This window comes from Amblyraja radiata, chromosome 23 (assembly GCF_010909765.2).
Source record: "Amblyraja radiata isolate CabotCenter1 chromosome 23, sAmbRad1.1.pri, whole genome shotgun sequence".
NCBI classification, from domain to species: Eukaryota; Metazoa; Chordata; class Chondrichthyes; order Rajiformes; family Rajidae; genus Amblyraja; species Amblyraja radiata.
The window spans coordinates 1238797-1263366 of record NC_045978.1 but is presented as its reverse complement, the minus strand read 5'-3'; the positions used below and the strand labels follow the sequence as shown (position 1 = coordinate 1263366).

The 24570-nt window shown below is 45.1% G+C and overlaps 1 protein-coding gene across 3 annotated transcripts in view; it reads right to left on the bottom strand.

Moving 5' to 3' along the window:
- ptprt (protein tyrosine phosphatase receptor type T) overlaps positions 1-24570 on the bottom strand; it is a 588177-nt gene that overhangs the window by 348506 nt on the left and 215101 nt on the right. For all 3 annotated transcript variants that reach the window (XM_033041307.1, XM_033041304.1, XM_033041305.1), the window contains exons 3-4: positions 2716-2987; positions 564-645 (exon numbers count right to left, since the gene is read on the bottom strand). In XM_033041307.1, coding sequence (XP_032897198.1) covers positions 564-645; positions 2716-2987 — 354 coding nt within the window. The remainder of the gene's footprint in view (positions 1-563; positions 646-2715; positions 2988-24570) is intronic.

The following is a 24570-nucleotide window of genomic DNA, read 5'->3' as shown; positions in this document are numbered from 1 at the left end:
TGAATTGGCCTCCACTGCCTTCTGTGGCAGAGAATTCCACAGATTCACAACTCTCTGGGTGAAAAAGTTTTCTTATTCTTAAACTGTGACCCCTGGTTCTGGACTCCCCCAACATCGGGAACATTTTTCCTGCATCTAGCCTGTCCAATCCTTTAAGAATTTTAAATATTTCTATAAGATATCCTGTCATCCTTCAAAATTCCAGTGAATACAAGCGCAGTCGACCCATTCTTTCATCATATGTCTGTCCCGCCATACCAGGGATTAACCTGGTGAACCTACGCTGCACTCGCTAGAGCTAGCTTCTCACTGATTCACGGTGCACTTGACTGTAATAAACTGAACTTTTTTTAAATCCTCCATTCTGGAACATGTTAAATTTCTGAAGAAGGGTCTCGACCTGAAACGTCACCCATTCCTTCTCTCCAGCGATGCTGCCTGTCCCGCTGAGTTACTCCAGCTTTGTGTCTATCTTTGGTTTAAACCAGCATCTGCAGTTCTTCTTACACATGTGAGATTTTGACATATTATCTTTTAATGTCAAACGTCGCCTGAATACTTACGGCAGGGGTGAGCGAGTACTCGAACCTCATCGATGGCAATGTATCCAGGATGGTCCTTTGAAGCAACTGACTCAAAGATGACCTGAAATGGAGAACAATTTTGGCGATCAATAAAAGAACTCCAGTCCTTAATATGAAATACAGTGAGCTGCCCAAGATCTTATTTCCATATGAATAAAATGTTACATAAATATATCAATCAACACCACATGTTCCTGCAGAAAGCTCGGCTTTTATGAATGCTTAAAGTGATTACTTTATTTGCATTTGTTTTAATCCTGTATAAATGTAAACATTAATATTTGCAAATGACTGCAGGTTGGAGATGAAGAGGAAATGAGCCATTTATTCACCATCACCACCACAAGCTGTGGAACAATCAGTTCATTGTGACAGCTCTTGGCGTTCTGGAGGGTGGGTGCAAAGTAAAAGGCAGACATTGTGAAGGAGGTATTTGTCTTCTTCAGGAAGTGTATTGAGTACAAACATTGGGCCATCATAATGCAACTGGACAATTCATTGGCTTGACCAAACTTGACTTTTCACTTTATGATACAATACGATATAACTTTATTTATCCCAGGAAGGAGATTAATCTGCCAACAGTCATATAAAAACACAACAAGATACGTGAAACGTGAAATTAAAGTGGAAAGGATTGGGGATGTGCAAAGATTGGGGGGGGTGGGGGGGGGGGGTGGAGTCACGTGACAATAACTAAACTGAACTGAGATACTGTGGGCTGCTCTGGTCACCCAGCTTGAGGATGGACGTCATTATGTTGGCACGGGTGTGGATGAGGTTCACCAAGATGTCGCCTGGGCTTGAGTTATAGGGGGAGGTTGGAAGTTGTGCTTTGGTGTGCAGGAGGCCGAGGGCTGACCTTGTTGAGGTGCACGCAATTATGAGGGGCATGGATCAAGCAAACGCTCACAGTTTGTTTCCCTGGAAAGCACGGGCTTGAAGTGAACAGTGATAGATTGACGAGAGACCTCAGGGGCAACATTGTCACTCAGAGGGTAGACCATGTCTGGAACAAGTTGCCAGAGGAAGCTACAGACGTGGACACAAAAGCAAAGAATTTCACGGTGACTTGTCACGAGCGACTATAAAGTATTCAATTCAAGCAGGACAGATATGTGGACGGGATTAGAGGGTGCAGAGTGCAATGGGCCAAATGCAGGCAAATGAGGCTAGCCCTGTATGCCAATTTGGTCAGCACAGCCAAGGTGGGCCAAAGGGCCTGTTTCTATGATAGAAACATAGAAACATAGAAACATAGAAATTAGGTGCAGGAGTAGGCCATTCGGCCCTTCGAGCCTGCACCGCCATTCAATATGATCATGGCTGATCATCCAACTCAGTATCCTGTACCTGCCTTCTCTCCATACCCTCTGATCCCCTTAGCCACAAGGGCCACATCTAACTCCCTCTTAAATATAGCCAATGAACTGGCCTCGACTACCCTCTGTGGCAGAGAGTTCCAGAGATTCACCACTCTCTGTGTGAAAAAAGTTATTCTCATCTCGGTTTTAAAGGACTTCCCCCTTATCCTTAAGCTGTGACCCCTTGTCCTGGACTTCCCCAACATCGGGAGCAATCTTCCTGCATCTAGCCTGTCCAACCCCTTAAGAATTTTGTAAGTTTCTATAAGATCCCCTCTCAATCTCCTAAATTCTAGAGAGTATAAACCAAGTCTATCCAGTCTTTCTTCATAAGACAGTCCTGACATCCCAGGAATCAGTCTGGTGAACCTTCTCTGCACTCCCTCTATGGCAATAATGTCCTTCCTCAGATTTGGAGACCAAAACTGTACGCAATACTCCAGGTGTGGTCTCACCAAGACCCTGTACAACTGCAGTAGAACCTCCCTGCTCCTATACTCAAATCCTTTTGCTATGAAAGCTAACATACCATGTACAACTTCATCACTCTAGTACACACACACACACACACACACACACACACTCTCTCTCTCTCTCTTTCGGGTCGAGACCCTTCTTCAGATCTCTTCGTGTCTCCCCAGAGATGCTGCCTGTCCTGCTGAGTTACTCCAACATTTTGTGTCTACATTCAATACAACCCAGCACCTGCAGTTATTTCCTACACATGCATTACAGATACTCTCATACTTCCATTACTGTAACTGTACCTGATAGAAGTTGGGCCAGAAGGTGCTGATGGCCAGCTCCGTCTTAATCCAACCTTCAGTAATGAGCCCAGATACATTCCACACCGGGTTTCCCGGAGGTCCACCGTTAACTTTGACAAAGACATTCAGAACCCCTGGACTGGATCGATCCTTGCTCGACAGAAAGTAGTGGAAGTCAACGCAGTGTGTGTCGTTCTCCTTTAGTATGGGCAGCATCAGGTGGGCCTTCTGTCCCGACAGACGCCCAGAGCTGTTCACCATCATGAACGTCCCTGCAAGAGTCAACACAGTTTTTGGTGATCATTCCCATTATAAATATACTCAAAGTTCCTGGTGACCTGGTGTCGTTTGAAGGTATCAAACAAGCATAAAAATTAAGACATTGATGAGATAACAAAAGGCAGAGGAATTGTTTCACATCAACTGGAGTAATAATGGTCCCATTGCTGAGTTACAGAAGTTTTATGCAAATTAACTTCCAAATATTATGCCTGAAACCTAAACCCTTTAAAAAAAAATTTTTTTTAAACCTCACAATGTGACAATGAGACAGTGAGAAAGAACTCTCGTTCTTGAAGGATTGCATGATAATGTTTTGGGGGGCCAGGTTCATGCTTTGAATGGCCAAGAAACAAACATTGTCTGAAAATGTGAAGGATAGAACAGCAGATGCTGGTTTAAACCGAAGATAGACACAAAGTGCTGGAGTAACTCAGTGGGACCGGCAGCATCTCTGGAGAGAAGGAATGGGTGACGTTTCTGGTCGAGACACTTCTTAGGGTCATGGACCCATTCCTTCTCTCCAGAGATGCTGCATGTTCCGCTGAGTTACTATAGCTTTTTGTGTCTGTTGTTTGAAAATATATTTGTACAGTACAGCAGAAGAACAGGCCCTTCAGTCCAGTGTCTGTGCCGAACATGATACCGAGACTAAGGATAAGGATAAGGGGTAAGCCATTTAGAACGGAGACGTAGAAACATTTTTTCTCACAGAGAGTTGTGAGTCTGTGGAATTCTTTGCCTCAGAGGGCAGTGGAGGCCGGTTCTCAGGATACTTTCAAGAGTGAGCTAGATAGGGCTCTTGAAGATAGCGGAGTCAGGGGATAGGGGGAGAAGGCAGGAACGGGGTACTGATTGGGGATGATCAGCCTGATCCCATTGAATGGCGGTGCTGGCTCAAAGGGCTGAATGGCCTACTCCTGCACCTATTGTCCATCGTCTATTGTCTAAGACCAACTCTTATCTGCCTGTATTTGATCCATATGCCACCATTCCATGCCTATGTGCCTATCCAGTAGTCTCTTAAACACCATTATCAAATCTGCCTCCACCACGACCCCTGGCTACATGTTTCAGATATTCACCAGACCCCCTTAATAAATAATTAGTCCCACATATCTCCTTTAACCTTTGTCCCTCTCATTTTAAAGCCATGCCTCTTGCATTTGATTTATCCATCCTGGAAAAAAAGCTTCTGACTGTCCACTCTATCTCTGCTTCTTATAGTTAGGCCTTCCCACAACCTCCAACGTTCCAGAGTCTAACCAACCCCACCCACCCTGTAACTGAGATGTCACCTCCGCACCTTTGAAAAGCCTCCACATTCTTCCTTAAACGGGGCGACCTGAACTCCACCCAATACTCCAAACACAGCCTGAGTATAGTCAGTGTGAAGAAGCATCTCCACCCAGAACGTCACCCATTCCTTTGCTCCAGACATGCTGTCTGACCCGCTGAGTTACTCCAGCTCTTTGTGTCTATCTTCAAAGTCCAGTAAAGTTGCATGATGACATCCTGACTCTTATACCCAATGCCCTAACCAAGTGAAGGTAAGCACCCTACTATCAACTTGCGTTCAAAATGACATTCATTCCACTGTGGACAATATATTATTTTTTTGTACCTGCTATAATAAAATAAATAGCAAGTTTATTTTTAAACTGCTTTTGATGTTGAATGCTGTTATAGCCTTCTCTAATATTACCCATTCATTTGCATCATCTCTATATCGTAAAGGTAGGAATCTACATTTTTTTCACCAATGTCTGTTTCCACTACATAGAGCTATTTGCAAATGATATCTCTGGTGACAGATAGACAAAAATGCTGGAGAAACTCAGCGGGTGAGGCAGCATCTATGGAGCGAAGGAAAAAGGTGACGTTTCGGGTCGAGACCCTTCTTCAGACCGTTCTATGGTGACAGGATCAGTTCATGAATGTACTGAGAAACCTCACCATAAATAAGAGGCAAGCTTCCAAAGGTAGGTACATAACTGTATTATTAAAAGCATTCTTCTCAATAATTCATATTTATTGCTCTTGTTCAATACATACAATTTATATTTAACTCATGTGCACAATGCTCCAATATTATTAAGATGGCGTGCAAAGACTTTACCAGACAGGTTTCTCTCACATTCTAATGCAACGTGCATTATTTATTTTCGCCATTGATTCTGTACAAGGAGATTTCACTCAGGAAATAAAGTTCAGCAGAAATATATTTTCAGTTATGTATGACTTATTTTCAAAGCTTTTTGGGAAAATATGTCAACTTGCACGATCTATTTTGCTTTAATAATAGGTGTACAAGCAGGGTCAATATGAATGAATATTTAAGTGGTGCAAATTTCCCTCGCCAATCTCCCCGATGGCTTTGTTGATTAATGCCTTTAATAAACTAGCATCAGGAGCGAGTAATGAAATCTCAAATCCAAGACCAGGTTAATTGTATTCCAGCTTTCTCATTACTGAATAAATGATGCCCTGCTTTCTGAATAAATCTTTGAACTAATAAACAACTGAGGTTCAGTCATTAGGAATGCAGGTAGAATGTTTAATTATACCTGTCCTGAGGAATCTATGTTCACGAGCGTTCAACATTTGTTGAAGTAGTTGCTCTAATTTTAGACGGGATGTCCAGAACTACCTCTCAAGGAACATGGAGCCTTCATGGGCATGCTAATACTGCAGCTTCATCGAGCTACGGAAATCACAGTGCATTCAGCTAATCCTGCATTCAACACCTCCACTGCAGCTGTCTGTCAGTTAAAGTCTTGTGCTAATTAATTAGATCACATTTCAACTACTTATTCAAGTCTAAATTCATATGAGTCATCGAGCTCTACAGCACGGAAACAGGCCCTGTGGCCAACCTGGTCCACGTGGACCATGTTGCCGTTCTGGGCTCGTGTCATTTGTCCTCATTTGGCCCACATCCCTCTCAAGTTTAAACCCAGATATCTGTCCAAATGTCCTTTTATAATTTGTAATTGCATCCTCTTCTGTAGCTTCCAGATACGGACTACCCTCCGAGTGGAAAGAAGTTGCCCCTCAGGTCACTCTTAAATCTCTCCCCTCTCCCCTCAAGCCAGTGCCCTCTAGTGCTAGAATCCTCGACCCTGGGACAAAGACTGTGAGCGTTGACTTTATCCGTGCACCTCATGGTCTGGTACACCTGTCACCTGGGTATATGTACTGTTCCCTAGACAGTACAGTTTATCCCCCTTCAATTCTTGCTCCCGTCTACATTTGAGTTGACTTTCCTTCAGTCATTAGGTTAAACCCGACGCACATGTATCACTCAGGGGACTGTAATGATACAAGAACGTTGAGGATTTTCATTGATGATTCAACTGTATAAAATATAAAATGAACACAGCCAGATAGTGAGGATCCTGGTCTGAGGTGAAGCCCAGTGAATCCATTTGTAGTCTGCACATTACTCACTAAATAAACCAGCACTTATTCCCTCATCTACAAACAACACTGTTTTCATAAACCAAGTCTGGGAAAAAAGATGATTTCGTCGAGGTAAATCTCCGATGTCAGAGTCATAGAGTTGTACATCATGGCAACAGATCCTTCTGCCCAACTTGTCCATGTAAGATCCACTGACTTACTCCAGCACTTTGTGTCTTTTTTTGCAAACCAGCATCTGCAGTTCCTCATATCTACATCTTAAGAAATTGGAGAGAATACATGGACACAGCCCAGACCATCATGCACACTGACCTCCCTTCCATCTACACCTTACGCTGCCTCGGCAAGGCCACCAACGTGACTCCCTCTTCTTCCCTCTCCCATCAGACAAGAGGTACAGAAGTGTGAAAACGCATACCTCCAGATTCAGGGACAGTTTCTTCCCAGCATGTTATCAGGCAACTGAACCATCCTATCACAACTACAGAGTGGTCCTGGCCTCCCATCTACCTCATTGGAGACCCTTGGACTATCTTTCATCAGAATATTTTGGACTTTATCTTGCACCAAGCGTCCCTTTATCCTGTATCTGTAAACTGTGGACGGCTCAATTGTAATCATGTATTGTCTTTCCGCTGACTGGATAGCACGCAACAAAAGCTTTTCACTGTACCTCGGTACAGGTGACAATAAACTACACTAACCTTGCCTTTTCACCAGTTTCCATCCACACCACTGGGCAGTGACATGTTCAAGGCACAGACTGGATCAAGACTGATCCAAACCACTGTCAACTTTACCTTCAGCTCCGGTTTGAACAATACAATGCTTATTCTGATTCAAATAATAAAGTCTCCAAGGAGATGTTTAGTTGTTGCACATTGGTTAGGATTCGGTATTTTCTTTATTGCAGGTGGAACATTTAATTTTTCAAGTGAAGCGTTTACAGGGACCATAAAGAGGATGAATTGAAACTCTGTGCCTAAAGGATGAAGGTTGAAGAGAACGAGACATGTTCTGTTGCTGTGTCTCTGGGGAACATTGCCTCAAATCAAAGCAGCACCAGATGATTGGAGTTTGCGGCTGTTTGTATTTAAGACAGGACTATTGTTATTTTGCTGTTGGTCGGGGACAGATAACAAAAAATGGAATCATCAGTCCTTCTCGTTACTTAGTGAACAATCAATGCTGGGTAACATTTGCCACATCCATCCGTTCACATACGGCTGCTGCTCGCTTTACTAAAGGGGCGCCCTTCTGCAAAATATTCCACTAAACAAAATCTCCAATTAAAAGAAACAGCGGATTGCAAACTGGGAATGTTGTTTGACTGTGTTTCTACGAGGGAGGGTGGGGTGCAAGTGGGGAGGTTAAAAAGGTGTGTTAATCAGAAGCATTAATGTGCCGTTACGGACAGGCACGGCACGGCACACATACTGGCACTCATTCGTTGCGTGGTTACCAATAACACTGAGTGAGCTGTGTGGGAAGGAACTGCAGACGCTGGTTTACACCGAAGATGGACACAAAAAGCTGGAGCAACTCAGCGGGACAGGGCAGCATCTCTGCAGAGAAGGAATAGATGACGTTTCGGGTCGAGACCCTTCATCGGGCAAGAGGCACAGAAGTGTGAAAACGCACACCTCCACATTCAGGGACAGTTTCTTCCCAGCTGTTATCAGGCAACGGAACCGTCCTCTCACCAACTAGAGAGCGGTCCTGACCTCTCATCAACCTCTTTGGAGATCTTCAGACTGTCTTTAATCTGGCCTTCCTGGACGTTACCCTGCACTAAATATTATTCCCTTTATCCTGTATCTGTAAGTAGACAAAAGTGCTGGAGAAACTCAGAGGGTGCAGCAGCATCTATGGAGCGAAGGAAATAATTTCCTACGGGTCTGAAGAAGGGTTTTCGGCCCGAAACGTTGCCTATTTCCTTTGCTCCATAGATGCTGCTGCAACCGCAGAGTTTCTCCAGCATTTTTGTCTACCTTAGATTTTCCAGCATTTGCAGTTCCTTCTTAAACATCCTGTATCTGTACACTGTTGACGGTTCGATTGTAATCATGTCTAGTCTTTTCACTGAGTGGATAGCACGCAACAAGAAACACTTTCATTGTATCTCGGTACATGTGACAATCATAAACTAAACCAAACTTTTGTGTCATCAAAACTAAAGCACTGATCATCACCTTAACTCCAAACAGCCAATGGTATTACGGCCAAAACAAAATCATAAGTAGAGCATTTGAAAAATCAAGGGATGGATGCCAGCAACTCCACTGGTTTCTGACTTCCAAGAAACAGTTGGAATGAGACGCACACCGATGCAATATTGCGGACAATGGCAGCTATTGACACAGAGCTGTGGTGAGCAGTGTGGTCATAAGGTCATGTGATAGGAGCAGAATTAGGCCATTCGGCCCATCAAGTCTTGACTGATCTATCTCTCCCTCCTAACTCCATTAGAATCATAGAGTGATACAGTGTGGAAACAGGCCCTTCGGCCCAACTTGCCCAAACCGACCAACACGTCCCAGATACACTAGTCCCACCTGCCTGTGCTTGGTCCATATCCCTCCAAACCTGTCCTATCCATGTACCTGTCCTTAAACATTGGGATAGTCCCAGCCTCAACTACCTCCTCTGGCAGCTTGTTCCATACACCTGCCACACTCTGTGTGAAAAAGTTACCCCTCAGATTCCTATTAAATCTTTTTCCCTGCACCTTGAACCTGTGTCCTCTGGTCCTCGATTCCCCTACTCTGGGCAAGAGACTCTGTGCATCTACCTGATCTATTCCTCTCATGATTGTATACACCTCTTTAAGATCACCCCTCATCCTCCTGCACGCCAAGGAATAGAGACCCAGCCTACTCAACCTCCCCCTATAGCTCACACCCTCTAGTCCTGGCAACATCCTCGTAAATCTTCTCCCTTTCATGCTTGACAATATATTTCCTATAACATGGTGCCCAGAACTGAACACAATATTCTAAATGCGGTCTCACCAACGTCTTGTACATTCTCCTGCCTTCTCCCCATAACCCCTGACACCTGTACTAATCAAGAATCTATCTATCTCTGCCTTTAAAATAATGTGACACCCACACTCACCACAAACCTGTGGAAGTTGCTCCAAGTGAACAATTTTTCTCTGCAGATTTAATTACACGTTGCCGTTCGGAGGAGTCTGGAGAACCAGCAACAAGCAGTACAGGCAACAAATCAAACATGAACAAGCTCGCTGGCCAGGAACAAAAAACATAAAAGGCAGACAAAAATGCTGGAACAACTCAGCGGGTGAGGCAGCATCTATGGAGAGAAGGAAGGGATCAAGGCCGGAACGTTGCCCATTCCTTCTCTCCATAGATGCTGCCTCACCCGCTGACTTTCTCCAGTATTTATGACTACCTGGGATTTTTCCAGCATCTGCAGTTTTTTCTTAAACAGGAACAAAAACATGATAAATGTTGACAACATTTTTAAACATTTAACTGGGACCAAGAGTTAAAGCACGCACATGAGATTAAAGTGGTTGTTTGATGATCAGAAACTCCTGTTTAGTTTAGTTTTGAGATAGAGCATGGAAACAGGCCCTTCGGCCCACCAGGCCCACACCGGCCATGGATCAGAATGGCCTAATTTTACTCCTGTCACTTATGATCTTATGCCCCTCTGTCTGAAGAAGGTTCTCGGCCCAGAAACGTCACCTATTCCTTTTCTCTAGATGCCGACTGACCTGCTGAGTTACTCCAGCACTGTGTCTATCTTCTGCTTTCTTAGTGATCTTGGTTTGTAAATGTCCACATCTTGCCCACAATCCAGGAATGAATTACACCAAGGAGCATCACTGGTCAGACAGAGGAGATGAAAGAGTGGACAGTGCAGGCTACAACAGTCTCGATTAATATTCTCCTATCAGAACTCAAAGCTGTAAATCAAGGTGATTGTTGCATTGCTGGCAGTGGATTGGTGCCGACAGATTTTAAACTATTCATCTTTAATATTCCAAAATGAATCAGATGCTTTGGTTCTGCCGAAGCTTTGTTAAAAGCAGCTTCTGGATTCATCTCCAGAGCACTTCAGGGAATGTCACGGTTTCTGTGACAGTGTAAAGCGAGCAAGCCAAATCATTATCACTCATGCGACACGCTGGCGCAGCGGCAGAGACCTGGGTTCCATCCCAACCACGGGTGCTGTCTGTGTGGAGTTTGTACGTTCTCCCCGTGACCTGCGTGGGTTTTCACCGATATCTTCGGTTTCCTCCCACACTCCAAAGACGTGCAGGGTTGTAGATTAATTGATTTGGTGTAAATGTAAATGGTCCCTAGTGTGTGTAGGATAGTGTTAGTGTGCGGGGATCGCTGGTCAGTGCCGTCTCGTGGGTCTGAAGGGCCTGTTTCCGCGCTGTATCTCTAAACAAAACTAAACATTAACTCGATTGGCCACAAATTAAGCTTCATTCCTGTCAGCTTCTGCGCTCCGTTCTGTAACGAGGGTTTAGGACCCCCATCAGGCACTTCAAAGGCTCGCCCCCAATAGAGACATCTCCCTTTAATCATCCGTACATCTTTACATTCTACTTATCCTGGCGTTCCCGTGACCTCCGGATCTGTAAGTGAATGAGCTCAAATTCCATGTTATTTTATGCAAAACCCTATAATCATTAACTGGGTGTAAGATTCGGCAGCTGCAGAGAGTCTGGGTTTCTGCCTGTCAATTGGACCTTTCTCAGCATGTCCAAGCAGTATGATGTGGAAGCAGAGAGGTCTCTCACGTGGTCTACACTGCCAACTGTCGGGCTAAACGCCAAGCACTACGCACACAGGGACCTGAAACAAAATCACAACCACTGCAGATAACCATCAGACCAGGCAGCATCTGTACTAATCAGGAATCTATCTATCTCTCCCTCAAAAATATCAAGTTCAAGTTCAAGTGAGTTTATTGTCATGTGTCCCTGATAAGACAATGAAATTCTTGCTTTGCTTAGCACACAGAACATAGTAGGCATTTACTACAAAACAGATCAATGTGTCTATATACCACAATATAAATATATACGCACATAAACAAATAAACTGATAAAGTGCAAATATCCACTGACTTGGCCTCCACCTCTGTCTGTGGCAAACAATTCCACAGCTTCACCACCCTCTGACTAAAGACATTTCTCCTCATCTCCTTCCTAAAGGAACATCCTTTAATTCTAAGGCTATGACCTCTAGTCCTAGACTCTCCCACTGGTGGAAACATCCTCTCCACATCCACACTATCCAAGCCTTTCACTATTTTGTACATTTCAATGAGGCCCCCCCCTCATTCTTCTAAACTCCAGCAAGTACAGGCCCAGTGCCGACAAACGCTCATCGTAATTTAACCTACTCATTCCTGGGATCGTTCTTGAGATTTCAAGAGAGTCAAGGAAGTTTATTGTCACAGGGACTGGCAACTGAACAAGGACATTCGTACTTGCGGCATCTCAACGGGCCCATTAACACAATAACACATAATCAATAATACAATCAATTAGTGACCGTCACAGCAGGTAACGATAATCGTGCAAATCCAAAGTTGGTTGTGCAACCACAGACACAGTCCGTAGAAGATCACACTTGCTGAGACTAGTGTTGTGCAGTGTTCAAGAGCTTAGTGGTTGCTCAACGCACAGAGCAGCTGAAACCACCCACGGGACAATTACATTTCAATTTAATTCATTGGCCTCTTTCTGGAAACAAATTAACCTGTTTCAAATTGTTTTAATGAACTTCCAAGCACTCTCTTACCTCAGTATAATCAGGGCTGCGGATGTTCAACAATCAAATCTTCCCCAAAACATCCTGAATGCAAATTGTATTGTGTATTTTCCACAGGTTGATGCAACAGTTCACAACCGAACATTTACACTGATCGGCAATCCCATATTGATATATATATATTCTTATCTTTAGAATGTATAGCAAGGAACTGCAGGTGCAGGTTTAAACCGAAGATAGTCGCAAAGTGCTTGAGTAACTCAGCGGGACCGGCAGCATCTCTGGAGAGAAGGAATGGGTGACGTTTTGGGTCGAGACCCTTCTTCAGATTCTTCATATTTAGAATCTCAAGTTATTGGATTTATTTAATAGACAATAGACAATAGGTGCAGGAGTAGGCCATTCGGCCCTTCAAGCCAGCACCGCCATTCAATGTGATCATGGCTGATCATCCATAATTAGTACCCCGTTCCTGCCTTCTCTCCATATCCCTTAACTCCGCTATCCCTAAGAGCTCTATCTAACTCACTTGAAAGTATCCAGGGAACTGGCCTCCACTGCCCTCTGAGACAGAGAATTCCACAGACTCACAACTCTCTGGGTGAAAAAGTGTTTCCCCATCTCCGTTCTAAATGGCTTACCCCTTATTCTTAAACTGTGGCCTCTGGTTCTGGACTCCCCCAACATCGGGAACATGTTTCCTGCCTCTACCATGTCCAAACATTTAATAATCTTATATGTTTCAATAAGAATCCCTCTCATCCCTGGAATTCTTTGCCACAGAAGGCTGTGGAGCCCGTCAGTGGATATATTTAAGGCAGAGATAGTTAAATTCTGGATTAGTATGGATATCATGGGTTATGGGGAGAAGGCAGGAGAATGGAGTTGGGAGGGGAGAGGTAGATCAGCCATGATTGAATGGCGGAGTGGACTCGATGAGCTGAATGGCCTAATTCTGCTCATATCTCTCTTATGACCTCTTATGCTGCCTGTCCCGTTCAGTTACTCCAGCTTTTTGTGTCTATCTGAGGTTTAAACCAGCATATTGTAAACCTCTGTCGGTATTGTAATCTATTAGCATTCAGCTAACATGAAGTCAGGTCTGTTTATAAATGACCAACAAACAGAAATGGTGCTGGGTTTTTGCCAGTGATTTTCATCGCACGGTAAAAGGAAACTGCCGTGGTTATTAGCAGCAGCTGAGAGTAATCAGCTCATCAAACTCCATTGATTCACCTCGATGAATCTCGTGCTGTTCAGATGAAATACTGCTCCATGTCACCGCATAACTTGTGAGCCCCACTGCATTAATGTACATTTGAACACGGTGATTGGATCTGTTCAGGACATCTGCATGAGTCCTACTTAACTCATTCTGTTTCACAGCTAATTGCTCTCAGATGAAAGTATAAAGATCCAACATAATGAGAATAAAATTAATAAGTATTTTACACTTAAGAGTTAAATCTCCAATTTAACTTCCATAAACAATGTAATCCAATTACTGACTTCTCCTGTTCAATTAAAACCATTTAGTTTGAATTTTAAATTCATTAGAAAAGCTCTTAATTTTATTCTATCTGCTTACGTTAAATTATTAACCAAATTAAAATTTCTTGAGCACGAAAAATTAACAGGGAGAGTAGATTAGTGCTATAATATCCTTAAATCAATTTATACCACGGGATCCAACATTGTGGATATCATTTCCAAGTACATCCCATGCAAATACCCATCCAATTTCCCAGCTATTGATTAGAACTCCAAGCACGAGGCAGCGTGGTGATATGACGTGGACAGCAGAGTTTCTCTGGCATTTTGAACCATGATTTGGGCAGGTAAATGGACAGGAAAGGTTTAGAGGGATTGCTCAGAGTCAATATCACCAACAAATTCTCCTAGATCACCCATATTGAAGCAACGACCACGGCTTAGGAAGTTTGGCCTGTCCCCTACAACTCTCACCAACTTCTACAGATGCACCACAGAAAGCATTTTATCAGGATGCATCACAGCTCGGTTTGGGAACAGCTCCATCCAAGACCGCAAGAAATTGCAGTTAATTGTAGACGCAGCCCAGACCATCACACAAACCAACCTCCCTGCTATTGACTCCATCTACACCTCACGCTGCCTCGGCAAGGCCAAGAGCATAATCAAGAACGAGTCGCACCCTGGCCACTCCCTCTTCTCCCCTCTCCCATCAGGCAAAAGGTATAGAAGTGTGAAAACGCACACCTCCAGATTTCTACCCAGCTGTTATCAGGCAAATGAATGATCCTACCACAACCAGAGAGCAGTACTGAACTACCATCGACTTCATTGGTGACCCTTGGACCACCCTTGATCGGACTTTGCCGGCCATACCTTACACTAAACGTTATTCCCTAATCTCTTCCCTCGACGGAGATGCGATTTATTCTGTACTGTATCTCCATCCGCACTGCAGCCTAACGTCGAGGAGTTGGCGGCCTCTGCTGGAGCCCGACTTCAGGAGCTCCAACCGCGGGAGCCTGCGGACATTAACATCGTGGAGGTCGCGGTCTCTGGTGAGAGACCGACTTTGGGAGCTCCAGGCCGCAGGACCTGATGGATGGTTCGACTGCCCCGATCACGGGAGAAATAAAGAGGGAAGCAGATGAGACTTTATTGCCTTCCATCACAATGGGGAATGTGGGGAATCCACTGTGGTGGATGTTTATGTTAATTTTTAAGTAGTTGTGTGTCTTGTTACTATTTTTTAGTATGGCTGTATCTTAATACGAATATTACTGCACCTTAATTGGTTCACGTGACAATAAAAGACTGTTGAAACCTTTGAATCTATACACTGTAAATGGCTCGATTGTATTCACGTATTGTCTTTCTGCTGACTGGTTCGCAGGCAACAAAAATATTTTCACTGTACCTCGGTACATGTGACAATATACTAAACTGACTGCACAGACTGAGGTGAGACTAGTGCAGATGAGGCATCTTGGTTGGCAGGTGTAAGTTGGGCCGAAAGGGCGTACGTTGGGCGTTCAGTACGACTCTGTGACTGCATGATGTAATCTCTGTGCAAACTTATCAACAAGCCATGTTAGGGAAGATATATTTGAATACAGTATGGACCAGGATAGGCCGCTGGTCAACTTGGCATTTCAATGGTGCGTTATTAACATGTGTGCACTGCTCAATGTGATTATTTTTGTGCATCTCGCTCGTGCACGAGTCGACATATTTTACAAAAAGTCCAAAGTTGGGTCCGTGTGCTCGATGTACTGGAGCAGCTCTGAATCCAGGCGAGTCCCAGGCTGCAGCAGGGCCTCCTACATCACCGTCGACCGGCTCAGCCCACCAACCGACGTCCCACTCCTCTCCTCGCCCGTCCGACCTTCGCCTTTGTGTCCCGGGGAGGGGGGAGACTTCTGCAGCCGAACCTTGCAGGCGCTGGAGTCAATAACCCCGCCCCCTCTCCCACCGGCCCACTCCTCGCATCTGTCGGGGCTGAGCTCCGAGCTTCACCCTGCAGGCCACGGACCACCAGGTCCTTCGTTCATCCGGGCCCCACGTTAGGTAATGTCTGTGCCAACCATGATGCCATATCAAATCTACACGCACACACCCTGTTTCACTCCAATCCCTGTCCTGATCATAAGTGATAGGAGCAGAATTAGGCCATTCGGCCCACCAGGTCCACTGTGCCATTCAATCATGGCTGATCTATCTCTCCCTCCTAACCCCATTCTCCCCGTAACCTCTGACATCCGTATTAATCAAGAGTCAATCTATCTCGGCCTTAAAAATGTCCACTGACTTGGCCTCCACAGACTTCTGAATGAATGAATGAATGAAGAAGTTTATTGGCCAAGTATTCACATACAAGGAATTTGCCTTGGTGCTCCGCCCGCAAGTGACAGTGACATACAGTGACAGTTAAGAATGACACATAAAACATTGAAATTAATTCCACAGATTCACCACCCTCTGGAAACTCTTTGGAAATCTCTTCCTCAAAGGAGCAAGGAAACAGAGCCTTTGAACAGGCAGAATTAGATAGCTGCGTGATGGGAGGAGAGTTGAAGGCTACAAGGGATTCCCTTGATGAAGTTTACGATCCAATCAGCCTTGAGCTCATTAAATGGCAGCACATCTTTGAAGTGTTGCTGACCTCTTCACCCATGTATCAGTGTGTTAGAGCACCTCATTAAAGACCTGCACTGAAAACTACACTTATCAATCCATGGCACCTGTTTTTGATAAATTGTGCGATAGCAAAGAAAACATGAAGGATGTTCACTCTGCTCGGAGCCTCGACAATCTCTGGGCTGTTGTTATTCTTTTCTGAAGAAATCCATTGCTTTTATTCCCCTGGTTATTTGCTGTTGATATATTTATGATATAACCAGCTGTTGGTGAGGCTGCTACATAACATGGCCATTGATAGGGTCGGCACAGTGGCGCAGCGGGTAGAGCTGCTGCCACACAGCGCCAGAGACCCAGGTTCCATCCTGACTATGGGTGCTGCCTGCAAGGAGTTTGTACGTCCTCCCTGTGACCATGTGGGGGTTTCTCCAGGTGCTCCGGTTTCCTTCCGCATTCCAAAGACATACAAGTTTGTAGGTGAATTCTCTTTGGTAAAAATTGTAAATTGTCCCAAATGTGTAGGATAGTGACCGATGGTCGATGGTCACCATGGTCTAGATGGCCCGAATGGCCTGTTATCATGCTGTATCTCTAAACCAACTTTACTTTTGAGTGGCACGGTGGCGCAGCGGTAGAGTTGCTGCCTTACAGCGAATGCAGCGCCACAGACCCGGGTTCGATCCCGACCACGGGCGCTGTCTGTACGGAGTTTGTACGTTCTCCCCGTGACCTGCGTGGGTTTTCTCCGAGATCTTCAGTTTCCTCCTACACTCCAAAGACGTGCAGGTTTGTAGGTTAATTGACTTGGTATAAATGTGAAATGTCCCTAGTGGGTGTAGGATAGTATCGATCCACGATAGTGGGGATCGTTGGTCGGCGCGGACCCGATGGGCCGAAGGGCCTGTTTCCGCGATGTATCTCAGAAATACTAAAACTAAAGTATAGAAATCTAGCGAGACCCCCTTGGCGTTCGTCCAAAGCCAGCGCACCCTCTCATTTCATCAAACATTTGCCTTTGACTTCAGCTTTACATTTCCAATCCTCTTTTGTTTTGATGTGCTCAGCTTATTTCTGCAGGAATTCACTTCTGATAGCAGAAATCCACTTTACTTTTTATCTGATGCCAATTTAATTTGAATGGTGCTGAATTGACAATATAAAAGATTCATATTCTCCTACATTCTTACATTTCAAAAAATATAGGTGATTTCCATTTCTAAGACTACAATAGCAAACTGAAGAAAATTTAACCAGTTCCCTTCCTGGTTTGTTTTTTCTCCCAGCCTCCCAAAGGATCAAAACCTTTCCAATATTTGTACATCGCATAATTTTCTGACTTCATTTGTACTTTTCACTGTTATTTTTGGATGGATCTTTAATCTAAACGGGCCTGTAAACCTGCAATAAGAGTTTCATTGTGTAGGAGGGAACTGCAGATGCTTGGTTTACACCGAAGATAGACACAAAGTGCGGGAGTAACTCAGCGGGTCAGGCAGCATCTGTGGAGAACATGGATAGGTGACGTTTCACAGAGTGCTGGAGTACTCAGTGGGTGCAGCAGCATCTATGGAGCTAAGGAAATAGGCAACGTTTCGGGTCGAAACCCTTCCGGGTTTCGGTCCGAAACGTTGCCTATTTCCAGAAGGGTTTCGGCCCGAAACGTTGCCTATTTCCTTCGCTCCATAGATGCTGCTGCACCATAACTCAGCGGGTCAGGCAGCATCTGTGGAGAACATGGATAGGTGACGTTTCACAGAGTGCTGGAGTAACTCAGCGGGTCAGGCAGCATCTGTGGAGAACATGGATAGGTGACGTTTCACAGAGTGCTGGAGTAACTCAGCGGGTCAGGCAGCATCTGTGGAGAACATGGATAGGTGACGATTCACAGAGTGCTAGAGTAACTCAGCGGGTCAGGCAGCATCTGTGGAGAACATGGATAGGTGACATTTCACAGAGTGCTGGAGTAACTCAGCGGGTCAGGCAGCATCTGTGGGGACATCTCTGATGTTTTGGGTCATGTTTAGTTGCCAGCACACGTGACAAATAGGCAGCCTTGTCAAAATGTTATATTGTGATACAAGAAGGGAGGGGAAAGCTGGAAAAGAGGTGGGAGGGTGGGTGGGTGCAAAGCCTGGCAAGTGATAGGTGGATACAGGTGAGGGGGGCAATTAGCAGATGGGTGGAGTAAGTGACAAAGGCTAGAGATGAACACGAGACTAAAGGGTGTCAGGTAAGTAGAGGAGAGGAGGAGTCAAGTGTAAAGCCTGAGGGAGGGATGTGGGTGGAAGGGGGCAGGGGTGGAGAGGTAAACGGCAACTCAGATGGGAGAGCAGTGTATGGAGGAGGGTGTGCGGGTGGGTGAGAAGTGTGCGGTGGTGACGGGGGCAGGGGGGAAGGGAGGTGGGTATAGGGAGACATTATTTGGAATTGGAGGCCTCACTGTACAGTAAACCTCAGGTTTACATCTCATCCGTTTGCTAAATTTTTGGAACAAGTCCATGTTGATAAGATTTCAAGTCTAATATCAAGGGGCTGAAGATGCTTACTATTGCACTTCCATTCATTATTTCCAATTTTTCTCCATAAATTGAGATGACTGATATTTTGAATGATCATTTTAAGAATAATCAATATAGTTAACTATCTCCCCACAGAGGATGCAAGGCAGCTTGGGCTGAAGGCGATCGATGCTTGCAGTGGGATTGCTGTGCGGAGACCAGAGGCAGTCATTAGTGGAATATTAAAGCAACCGTCCTGTTTGTGCTTCTCTCATTCTTATCACTCGCAGGGACGAGGCAGGTATTGATTCAGGTTGAAAAATGGACAAAGAAAGATCTACATTCCCACAGAACCATTCCCACCTCGTACACTTGACAACAATAACCAATGCGGCAGAACAACACATGTTACGGATTCTGATGCTCAGAGTATTTTTCAGAATTTTCACACATGCGACTGTAATTCAGGTTATTTTTCGCCAAATCGCTAAATAAATTATGGATGGATTAAATAAAGGGTTTGCAGTTGCAGCGGGTCAGGCAGCATCTGTGGAGAACATGGATAGGTGACGTTTCACAGAATGCTGGAGTAACTCAGCGGGTCAGGCAGCATCTGTGGAGAACATGGATAGGTGACATTTCACAGAGTGCTCGAGTAACTCAGCGGGTCAGGCAGCCTCTATGGAGCGAAGGAAATAGGCAACAGTTCGGGACGAAACCCGTAAGGGTTTCGGCCCGAAACGTTGCCTATTTCCAGAAGGATTTCGGCCCGAAACTTTGCCTATTTCCTTAGCTCCGTGGGTCAGCCAGCATCTGTGGAGAACATGGATAGGTGACGTTTCACAGAGTGCTGGAGTAACTCAGCGGGTCAGGCAGCATCTGTGGAGAACATGGATAGGTGACGTTTCACAGAGTGCTGGAGTAACTCAGCGGGTCAGGCAGCATCTGTGGAGAACATGGATAGGTGTCGTTTCACAGAGTGCCGGAGTAACTCAGCGGGTCAGGCAGCATCTGTGGAGAACATGGATAGGTGTCGTTTCACAGAGTGCCGGAGTAACTCAGCGGGTCAGGCAGCATCTGTGGAGAACATGGATAGGTGACGTTTCACAGAGTGCTGGAGTAACTCAGCGGGTCAGGCAGCATCTCCGGAGAACATGGATAGATGACGTTTCACAGAGTGCCGGAGTAACTCAGCGGGTCAGGCAGCATCTGTGGAGAACATGGATAGGTGACGTTTCACAGAGTGCTGGAGTAACTCAGCGGGTCAGGCAGCATCTGTGGAGAATATGAAATGATGTTTTGGGTCAGGACCTGAAGAAAGATGTCGACCTGAAACATCACCTGTCCATGTTCTCCAAAAATGCTGCCTGACCCACTGAGTTACTCCAGCACTTTGTGTCCTTTTGTGCATTAACCACCGTCTGCAGTTCCTAGTTTCTGCAGGAAAACTGCAAGTGGATCTGAACTAAATGAGATGGACGATGATTTGGATGAAAGTGGATGATCAGCCATTCGGCCGTGCTGGCTCGAAGGGCCGAATGGCCTACTCCTGTACCTATTGTATATTGATGCACGATAATACATTGTCCAACTGGAAGCAGTGCAAATTCAAAATGAAAAGATCTATTTAGGCAACATTTATTGTTTGTGTTGAATGACATTGTTTTGCTCTGATTATTCTTTACGTTCAATTATATTGCTCCGTTCTTTATGAATGTCACAAGTCCATTCCCCTTAACGCTTGGAGCCTCAATAGTAAGCAAGAGCTTCAGACCCTTAAGGAAAGCAGCCGGCTTTTAAATTTCACCGCGACTCAAAAAAAGTAAAATATGAAAAGTGTTAAATAGCATAAAAATATGGGTTTTTAAATCATTGATTGAATGAATTCTGTGAAAAGTTTCATCATTTGCAGTGTTTATCATTAACACATTATTACATTCAAATTAGAACTGTTAAAAGATTTCAAAATAATCATGACTTAATTGGATTTTAATTGCACGGTTCAACACCAGCAGAATAGTAATAGTGGCAAACGCAGCAAAGAGACAATGATTTTTCTTTGAGAAAGGAATTCAAAAAAGTCCAGGGGAGGGGAGTCCTGATTTTAGATGATCAGCCATGATCATATTGAATGGCGGTGCTGGCTCGAAGGGCCGAATGGCCCACTCCCGCACCTACTTTCTGTGTTTCTAAAGGGGAGGATAGGGGAGAGAGAGGGGCGGGAGGAGAGATTTGGTAGAAGAGATGAACTAGGGGGGAGGTGAGAGGGAATGAGAAAGGCGTGGAGGAGAGGGGAATCATTAAGGTGAAGGGTGCGGCAGCATCTATGGAGCGAAGGAAAAAGGTAACGTTTCGGGCCGAAACCCTGTGAAGGTCAGTCTGAAGAAGGATTTCGGCCTGAAACGTCGCCTATTTCCTTCGCTCCATAGATGCTGCCGCATCCGCTGAGTTTCTCCAGCATTTTTGTCTACCTTCGATTTTCCAGCATCTGCAGTTCCTTCTTGAACATTAAGGTGAAGGGAATGGGAGACATCACTTTGAGCCCCACTCTCTCCCCTTGTAGTTCCTACACCAGCTCCCCTCTTTCTCTCTCCTGTTCTCCTCTCTACATTATTCCTTCCCCTCTCTTCCCTTTGCCACCTTTCCCATTTACCCCCATTCTCTCCACTCATTTCACCCACTTCCTGCTCAAAACTTCCCCAAGTCTCTCCTGTCCCTATTGTCCCGCCGTTCTCACAGTTCACAAGTTATAGGAGGAAAATTAGGCCATTTGGCCCATCAAATCCACTCCGCCATTCAATCATGGCTGATCACTGCCTCCTAATCCCATTTTCCTGCCTTCTCCCCATAACCCCTGACACCCGTTCTAATCAAGCATTTGTCTATCTCTGCCACTGACTTGGCATCCACAGCCCTCTGTGGCAATGAGTTCCACAGATTCACCACCCTCTGACTAAAGAAATTCCTTCTCACCTCCTTTCTAAATGACTGCCCTTTAATTCTGAGGCTGTGACCTCTGGTCCTAGACTCTCCCACCAGTGGAAACATCCTCTCCACATCCACTCTATCCAGGCCTTTCACTATTCTGTACGTTTCAGTGAGGTTCCCCCTCAACCTTCTAACCTCCAGCGAGTACAGGCCCAGTGCTGTCAAACGCTCATCATAGACTAACCCACTCATTCCTGGGATCATTCTTGTAAACCTCCTCTGGACCCGCCCCAGAGCCAGAACATCCTTCCTCAGATATGGGTTCTCTCTCCTTTCCCCTTCTTCTCTCCGCCATTCCTCCCTTCTTTTCCCTTGACATCGCCCTCCACCATTCCTTCAAACACCGTCCCCTCTCCCTTCCCTCTCCACGCTTCCTCTCTTTTCCTTCCCCCTCTCTCTCTCTCTTTCTCCTTTCTCTCCCCACTCTACCTTCACTTCCCTCTCTCTCCCACCTCCTCTCCCTTCCCCCTCACTCTCCCCTGTCCCTGCCCTCTCTCCCCTGCCCTTTCTCCTCTCTAATTTCTGCTGACGCAACAGATTGATGATGGTCCATTTCGTAACCCCCCTCTCTGCTGAACCGTCAGACTTGAAGAATCTGCATTTATTTATCTGTTACTGAATAATCTGTTTCAACAAAAACATTCCAGGTCTGGGTCTCCCACGTGCACAAACCCACAAAGACCCGGCTGCAGGAAGAGGCATTGTGTACATCTGCAAACTACCAACTACTGTGGAATTCTCTGCCTCAGAGGGCAGTGGAGGCCAGTTGGCTGGATACTTTCAAGAGAGAACTAGATAGGGCTCTTGAAGATAGCGGAGTCAGGGGATATGGGGGGGAAGGCAGGAACGGGGTACTGATTGTGGTTGATCAGCCAAGATCATAGTGAATGGCGGTGCTGGCTCGAAGGGCTGTATGGTAAAGGGGCAGGCATCTGGCTCGGACATGAATACAAAACTGTTGGCTCCGACCTAGTTTCACTGAAGATTACACCCTGATGTGTTCACAGTTTATTCACAGCCTCATCCACAAGTGTAAAATCTTATCGATTAAACAGAGGTTTAAGGAATAGAATATGGATTCCTGCCATCATAAACCATCACTCAAATTTAAAATACTTACTTGCACGTCTAAAGGGACGAAAGAGAGAATCAATGTCACCAAGCTCCACGTAGTCAATGAAGGCAGGAGACTTCCCTGAGCAACAATCAATTATATTTCCAATTGAGAATGTCAAGCTCAATTTGAGTCCTACACACATGACCACAAACTGTTCAAGGTGAAGTGTACAGAACGCTGCAAGGCCAGGGATCATTGATAACCAGTGGAGTTCCCTCACCCTGTACATGGGGCCTGTACATCGGGCCGCCTGTAGCTGCGACTGCGGAGGGCTCAAAGGGCCCGACTACGGGTGAACAAAGAGGAAGATGACTGAACTGTATTGCCTTCCCTCACAGTGAGAAACGTTGACTCCGCTGTGTGGGGATGTCCATGTTAAATTCTATCGTGTATTGTGTTCCTTTCATTCGTATGGGTGTACGGTAACTCAAACCTCACTGCACCACTTGGTTCACGTGACAATAAATGTAACTTGAACATGAACTTGGACTTGGCCACAGCATGGCTTCCGCTGCCATGCTGTGAGAATGGAGAGGATGAGAAGGAGTTTCTTCCCAGAGGCCATTCGGACTGTAACCTCCGACAGATGGCACAATGGGCTAAGTGTTCGGCTGGCAACCGGAAGGTAGCTGGTTCGAATCCCGCTTGGAGCGCATACTGTCGTTGTGTCCTTGGGCAAGACACTTCACCCACCTTTGCCTGTGTGTGTGGATGTAATTATGTGAAGCACTTTGGGGTCAATGCAAGTTGACTAAAAATGTGCTATATAAATAAAGAAATTTAAAATCTCACCAGGGACTAACTTTACTGAACCACTCTACTGCTTTTTTTAAAATTGCTTCTTTTTTCCCTTTTTCCTTCCGCCCACAATATACTCAAGAAGTTTAGAGTAAGGAAACACCTCCTAATCAAATTCTACACAGCCATCATCCAAAGCATGCTCACTTCATCAATTACAGTCTGGTTCAGCAGTTTAGACACTCACTCCCGTAATAAATTACAACGCATAGTTAACAAAGCATCCAAAATCATCAGCACTCCCCTTTCATCAATAGAATCACTCCATCACAAACGGTCTGTGTCAAGGGTGAAGAAAATCATCTCTGATCCCTCCCACCCAGCTCACCACATCTTCCACCTGCTGCCATCAGGAAGGCGCTACAGCTCACTGTCCGCCAAGACATCTCGATTTAAAAACAGTTTTTACCCACACGCAATCCGAATTCTGAACACACTATGATAACAGCACATATCCTCCCCATGCATGTACTGTATATTGTATGATGTTGTGTTTTATGTTATGTTTGACGGGAATCAGCCTACCTTGTAACATCCTGTACTGAACCTGAATTCCACCAGCTTGACTGTGTGGTCATTAAATAATCTAATCTAATCTAATCTAATATGTGATTCTGTTCCATTCTGTTTGTAGTTTGTTTGGTTGTTTGTTTGTTTGTCTTTTTGCACAAAGTCCGCGAGCATTGCCACTTTTCATTTCACTGCACATCTCGTATGTGTATGTGACGAATAAACTTGACTTGACTTGGACTACAGACATCTTATTTTGTTTCCTATCCTCTGTCGTTGTTAGAAGTGTTATTGAGTTTTCAAACGGCCTTTCGTGTTAACTGAAACATTCCCCAAATGTTGGTAAGAGTTTGAG